Source organism: Haliaeetus leucocephalus, unplaced genomic scaffold (genome assembly GCF_000737465.1).
Source record: "Haliaeetus leucocephalus isolate CR32 unplaced genomic scaffold, Haliaeetus_leucocephalus-4.0 Scaffold339, whole genome shotgun sequence".
NCBI classification, from domain to species: domain Eukaryota; kingdom Metazoa; phylum Chordata; class Aves; order Accipitriformes; family Accipitridae; genus Haliaeetus; species Haliaeetus leucocephalus.
Genome location: NW_010972775.1, coordinates 13,047,985 through 13,055,172, shown reverse-complemented (window position 1 = coordinate 13,055,172; position 7,188 = coordinate 13,047,985). Strand labels below are relative to the sequence as shown.

Here is a 7,188-nt window from a genome sequence, read left to right as displayed (position 1 = left end):
GAGCCGCTGTCTCTGACTGCGCCTCCTCGGGAGTTCTGCCGCTTACCTCTGGCCTCTGAGCTGTAAAAGAAAACCCCCAAAGTAACACTAATAATAAAAAACCCCCGAGCCCGGAGCGCCAGGAAGCTAGCGAAAGTAGTCGTTTCCCGCTTTGCTCCAGCCGGGAGCCGCTCGCCGGCGCTCCCCGAGGTAACGCTAGGTGGAGCGGTGAGCGCGGCGCAACTTGTTCCCAACCGCTTTTTTGGAGGGGGGCTGGGGCCAGCGCGGTCGCTCAGCGCTTGGGCGTGACGCGTGGGGTTTTGTGCACGCTGTGTGTGTCCCGAGAGGTCCTGCGGGTCTCTTTGAGCTGTGACGGTTCCATCTAATAAGGCGTGCTCTCCCTCTACAGATCGGGACTTGCTTATGTACAAATTAGAACTGCTTTTTCTACGGACGCGTGTATGAGACTAACGTGGTGGACCGTGGCAGAGTATCCAGGCTCAGCTGGCAACGCGAGGAAAATTTTGATGATGGCGTAGCAATCTGGGCAGGCTTATTTATCGTGGGTTTTTTTCGGTGGGGTCACCGGATTCGCATTATGCTGCGAGACGCCGAGCTGGGCTACGCCTGCATCAGAGGGAGAGGGGCTCAGAGCAGGGCCCTGCCTTTGTGAAAACCGGCTGTTCGCAGCTGCGCTCTGACACGGGTCTGAAGGCTTCGTCCTTCTCTGTGTCAGAAGGTGATCTTTGTTTGTAGTGGCTAACAGCTGTAACTTGAGGGACTTAGTGAAGTGTAGAAATGCCATTACCTGCTAACCTATAAGTTTCTTCGGTTTTAAATTGAAATGCTTTTGAAAGCGTAAGCATTCATTTTTAGGAGACAATAACTAGATGTTTTGAATATTTTGAGCATAAATTCCTTAAAATATTTGTTATAGATGTGACAGCTGAGGCAGTAGGTGTAGCTATTGCTGCACCTCCATCAGAAGGGGAGGCAAACGCAGAGCTGTGTCGCTACCTCTCTAAGGTGCTAGAAGTGAAGAAGAGTGAAGTTATTTTAGAGAAGGTACTTCTTTTTTGTTTTTTCCCTTTCAGTCTTGCCCTACTACAGTTTAAATTCAAGATTTTTAAACTCACTCATTGAGTACAGGGAGCTGATCTCCAAGTTCAGTCCAAAAGACACTTCAAAGGTGTTTAGCTGAGTTAATGGAATGATTCATTGAGAACAAACATAGTGTAGGAAGAATCAAAGCTGACCTTGAGCTCTTTAATCAGAATAGTTCTCATCATGATGCATTTTCCAAATTTGTGTGGTTCGTGTTTTCTGTGTTCTTCAAAGATTCTCTTGTTTTCATGTCAAATGCAGTTCACAAAATCTGTGCTTTGCAGAGAATGTGCATTTTATTAATAACTTTTAATTCATTTTTTTAAGTAACTTCTGTATTTGAGTGAAAATTTTATGACAATTAACCGTTATATATAAGTAAGAGCATATATAAGCACTCGGATTATAGCTGGGCCTCAAGAGTTTCTTTGTATTAGAATTTACATGTCTTGACTTTGGTGAGTGGAAACTCTTTGTTTTATTCATTGCACTGAATAAATAATTTGTTTTATTAATTCATTGTACTTACAGTCAGTCCTTCCAGCAGTGTTCATTTATAGTTTAGGAACATAAGAGCCTAATGAAAAATTGTGCTATTTATTTTTGTCTGTTGGTTTAATGTAGTAGTTGTAGAAGTCTGTTAAAGGATAGTGGTAAATGGCAACAGGATCAATGAATTGAGCACTGTGTTGCCAAAAGGTAGAGATGTGAAGGTTTGAGTTTTGTTTTTCCTGAATCATGGCCAAACTGCTTCATTCGTTTATCAACATTTTACAGATAACACTGTTTTCCTACCTTGAAGGGATGTTCAGGTTTAACTATATTATTCTCATAAGTGCTAAGCAGAGGTGAACATAAAAGGGGCCAGTGTTGTCTGACCTTGACTCAGTTGTTCTGAGCTACGGTGTCCACATAATTACATGCTAGTGTTTGTTTTTCATAAGCCACTATTTGTTCTCAGTCAAGCATTTTGATAAAGTCTGTATTTTACCTGTGGCTTAGATTTTTCCATCCCGATCTGCTAGGTGTGAACAGCAAGTGATTTTTTGGTACTGGTTGCTCTCTGACGTGCTACTTGCTTTATGATAAGTGCTAACATTAACAAAACCAATTCAAGTTGGGAAATTGGTGGGAAATCATCCAGTATAAAACTGAGGTTACCAGATTTCTATGCAAGGGCCTTGATTTTCATCATCAGCTGGCTAGACTGCTTCAAAAATCTGTTTTTAATTTTAAATTTCATGCTGTATTTCTGTGTAGTAGAGTTAAGGACTTTCTCCTCCTTGAGGATGTCCCTTGTGGGCTTTTCAAACTTTTTGCCAAGCTGCAGATTAACAAGCAACTTGTTTCTCATGGTTTACTGAATACTAGCAAAGTTGTGTCTTCAGGCAATACGAAATGAAGTTGCAAGTTTGCCAGTTGCTATGTAAAATAGCCTTTTTTTCAGTAATGCAAAAACAGGTCAATATTTCAAGTAACTGCTGTATGAATCTGAGTGTCTTATGGGTTATATACGAAGTGATTTCATTTAGTTGATGTTATCAACCTGAGAACTCAGCTTAAGAGTAACTAATACTCTGTGGGAGACAACTCTGAAGAAAGATCAGAAAGTTATCAAATATACATACATATAAACACACCCACTTTTTAAAAACAAAAATGCAGATTAGTTGGAGTCTTGCTTCTGGATGACACAAGTCAATTATGGAAACTTATCACTGCTTGCTTTTTGTTCTAGCCTATAAAAAGAATATCAATTCAGGGCATGCTCTGGGAGCTGTATCCAATTTTAAAAGGAGAGTAGATAAGATGTTGTTTTCCACCTTTCAAATAACTGGAAAGGACATTGATGAGCTATCTCTTACTGCTGTTAATTCTTCATACCCACACTTTAAGAATTATTTTTAAAGTATCTGATATGTTGTCATTACAGTGAGATTATTTTGGAATGTGTATTTAGTGATGATTCTCTGAAAAATGTTTTTTTATGTGTGTCTAAACCAGGGTGGTAAATCACGAGACAAAGTGGTGAAGATTTTGGTATCGATGACACCAGATGAGATTTTAGAAAAACTGAAAAAAGAAGCTTCCAGTTGATGTAGAACAAGAGTGGGAGATGGGACAATGCATCTTGGTAAATAGACTGATATTCTTTCTTGTGTAAATCTAGTCCTGTTGAGAATGTGGGTAATGACTAGGGAAGGATACTTCTTCTCCCTGCCCCTCCTTGTTAATATAGCTGCTGTATAGTTGAAGTTTTTTGTGTAGGTTTGGTTAGAAAAACTCATCTTTACAGAGGCTCTGTGCCTGCTTCTGTCACTACAGACTTTTTTCCCCCTCTGGAGAGTTTCATGTTGGTGAATTTGTCCTCTTTGCTGGTCCCTAAACAAATGGTTTAGAAAACTTGTTTCTTAGTGAAACAAACTTTGGTTAACAAAGTGAAAGGCTTGGAGTGACAGGCTTCAGTGTGAAAAGTGGTACAAAAGGATGAGTCTGGATGGTAAAGACCCTAGAATAATGTTCTCTTCAATATCTAGTGGCAGTTACTGGATGCAGTTTTGCACTATGTGCACATATGTACATCTAAAATAAATTTATTTGAAGCCAATATACTGTTGTTGATCACACAGGCAAGCTAAAAGCACAATCACCTGAACAACTGAAAGAAAACCAGAAGTTTGCAGTATGAAAAACTGACCCAGAACCTGGTAATTGCATACACGGTGTCACTTCGTAATAGTCTGTAATTAGTTTCCTGAAGAGTAGAGATACAGTCATGTATCTTCGCCAAATGTAATGACTGTTTTTAATAAAAAGGGCAAAAAGTATTATCAAACTTTGTTTTGTGTTTATGTTTTTAACAAAAAAATTGTTTCCTAGAAGTCACTTATTAGAATGTTATTTTTAAACTTTTTTGCAATCTTTCCTTGGTTTAAAAATGAGTAATATTCCAACCCATAGAGAACCAAGCAGAGTCATTTGTAGAGTGGAACAAGAAGTCTGAAACAAAATGGGCAACTACACTCCACTCTCAGGGCTAATGAAAAGAAGACTTAACCTCTCTTTATTGTGCTTCAGAGGTCAGAGTAAGATTTAACTAGTATTTCCCAAAAATATGTGATATCACACATGTCTCTGGTAGGAGTTTGTTTTTTCATCTGCATCACTGCTGATGACTGAAATTGTCCTATCTTTACTATGGTTGTCATATTTAAAAATATATATATATAAATGTAATGCCTAAAGTAAAAAAAACTGCTCTGAAGGTTTGCTTAAGGTTTGCCGTACCCTCTCCTGGAAAACAATGTTATGAATGCATAAGTTACAGCTAAATTTCTCTGCTAGCTTCATGCAGTGCAGACTTAATAGCTCATAATTTAGTCTTTCATGAACAAAAATCTTTTGCTTTAGGAAATTCTTTCTGCTTCCTGTTATCCTAAATATTGCAACAGTTGCTTTTAGAGTTAGAGAACTGGTGCTTGTCAAGATGACAGCTCCTTCGAGGTGACTCATTTTAAAGATGTTATGAAAAATGTTACTTTCTTGTTTGGAGAACTAAGTCTAGATAGTGAATGCTGTTTGCTTAATGGTTTGCATCTGGGCTCCTTATTTCCCAGGCTCTTGGTCAGCCATACATTGCCACAGTTGCTTTTCCTTACTTGTCATTTTCAGTGTGTACAGGCTGATTTTGTTCTACTGTTCAGTCAGTTTTGGTACACAGCTTCTTGCTGTTTCATCTGTTCTTGCCCAGCAGAGGGGTACCATGTCTTACAGAAAAATTAAGGCAAAGCAAGCCAAAACTAAGTGTTCATGGGCTGGTTTTCTAAATTATTTCCTAAACTTCTTTTTATCGTGAGTTGAAAACAGCAATCCAAAGATTGAGGAATCCTGCATTTATAGGATGCTGCAACAGCCATTATAAAGATTTCTTTGGAAGCTAATACCATGTGTTACATTATATGTATTATATACTATATTGAAATAATGTATTATACTTTCCCATGACTTCAGACCCAGATTGAGGCAGGAGCTGGATAGGCAGGTACAGTCTCGGAAGTACATTGGTCTTGAATGATGATTATATACAACAGTAGCCAATTTAATCTTTTCGTTTCCTCTCTGTCTTGTCAACATGTTCTGCCTCGTCTTTGCTAGCTTCTGCTTCAGAGGTTTCACCTTTCCAAAACACCTTCAGCTGGCATTCTGCATCTTTTCTTCCTAATCAGTGAAAGTAACTTGAAGACAAATAGGGTGCCTTCACGTTATTATGCTGTCATTTTTATGTAATGTGAGTCAGGCATATTGTCATATTCATAACTTGTCAATCAGAAGACAAGTACTGTTCAGCTAGGAAGTTTATTAATCCTTGGGAAAACAACCACTGTGCCCTCCTCCCTATTGCATTTCTGTTTTGTATTGCATTTGCAAGTACGTGTGTGGGGAGAGAGGGAGCCATTTATATAATACTGATTTTTGTGCTTGGCCAAGCCAAGTCCTTTTTCTTTCATCTGGATTGTAATACGGCATTTAAGACTCACTTCAATCTGTCCAGTTCAGTCATCATACGGTATTTTTTCAAAACTTGTTGCAGTTGGCTCGTTTTTAGCATTGCTTCTTAGGAAGCAGAAATATTATTGGTGGCATGTATTGAAGCCCTAGCTTCTGTGCTCAAGGCATTACTTGGTTGAGGCCTCTGTGATTGTGTGAAAAAGCCATGGCAGATGGAAGCCCTAGTAGCAATCAAAGCAGAGGGATGGAAATTAATTTCTCCAGGTAGTAGTGCCCCATCTCACTTAAGGCTGAAACGGCAGACTAGCTTGTGGTGTGGCAAATAAAGCCTTTATGTGCTGGGAACAGAGAATATACATTTAATATGAGTAACCAAAATTATTTTGGAAGGGTAGTATAACACTGGCATGTTGCCATATCTAATATCTGAGAGCCTCTTGTATCAATGTTTTTCATGCAGTCTTCCAATTATATCCATAATATCTTGGTTCTGTGTACATGTATCCTAGTGAAATGCCTGGGAGGTAGGAATTGCTGGACCATTGTGTAACAAAACTGGGGTACAGAAGAGTTAAGCAGCTTGTGGGACCAGACAAGTCAATGCTAAAACTGATTTAGGCCTAGCTCTTTCAAATATTGCATTAAAATCCTAACCCGTCAACTATCTCTTCATGAACACAGTGAAATACCTTTCATTCTATTGAGAAAATTGTGCTAGCAAATATCCCTAACTCTTCAGCAGAGTATGTTTTTAATAGAACAGAGCTTTGTGATATTGTAGGAGGCTTCTTCCAAGAATTTCAAAATTCGAGACATCCCCGTCTCAAAATAAAACTTAGCTCTTACTCCTAGACCAGTTTGAAAACACCATGGTGCCAGTTGCTACCCTCCATTTACTTGTTGGTCCCTGCTTTATCCATGTGCATTAAGCTACATGATTACTCAACTACTTGAAATCCTACTATTGACTTAAGTGCTGTCCTCTTTTCCTAATGCATTGTCTGACCAGTTTCAGTAAAATCTGCCTAATGGTGATTTAATATCTTACTGTTTACAGACCTGGGCAGTCAGTGCATTTTTTATATAACTAAGTTATTTAAACATTAGCAAAATAGAAGTTACCTGAATAAATTCTATGCCAAGCAGTCCTATGGCATAGAACATTCTTGGTCTTTCATCCACTCAGTTACATTTATTTTCTAAAATCCAGCTTTGAAAGCAGGTATATGGTTTCATTGCAGTACTCTAATATGCTAATTAGGGATACTTAATTATACCCACTGAAGCTGGCCTCTTTGCTCTTTTACTTTCAATCCACTCCATTTATCACCTGCAGCACATTCCTCTCTCCTCTTAGTCCCAAGTGTTTCTAAATCCCCATTTCTTCAGGTATCATCATTCTAAATAATCCTTTATAATTGACAACTTTGTCAATAACTGGCAGTGACAATTTACCAGAAAGTACAGTTTAATACCTTCCTTCTTTCAGCCTCCAGGAAGATAGATACACCTGATTGTTCTGCTCATTACTTCAAGTGTCTCACTCTGTGTTTCCCCTCTCATACTGTTTATTTGCATATGTAAAACTTGAACCAG

General features: G+C 38.7%; 1 protein-coding gene across 1 annotated transcript in view; it reads left to right on the top strand.

Annotated features, from left to right (window-relative positions):
- LOC104834725 (chromosome unknown open reading frame, human C15orf40) overlaps positions 1 to 3,897 on the top strand; it is a 4,609-nt gene extending 712 nt beyond the window's left edge. Inside the window, exons 2-5 of the mRNA XM_010572287.1 lie at positions 519 to 718; positions 917 to 1,044; positions 3,088 to 3,217; positions 3,714 to 3,897. Coding sequence (XP_010570589.1) covers positions 519 to 718; positions 917 to 1,044; positions 3,088 to 3,180 — 421 coding nt within the window. The 3' untranslated portion in view covers positions 3,181 to 3,217; positions 3,714 to 3,897. The remainder of the gene's footprint in view (positions 1 to 518; positions 719 to 916; positions 1,045 to 3,087; positions 3,218 to 3,713) is intronic.
- Positions 3,898 to 7,188: the final 3,291 nt, after the last annotated feature.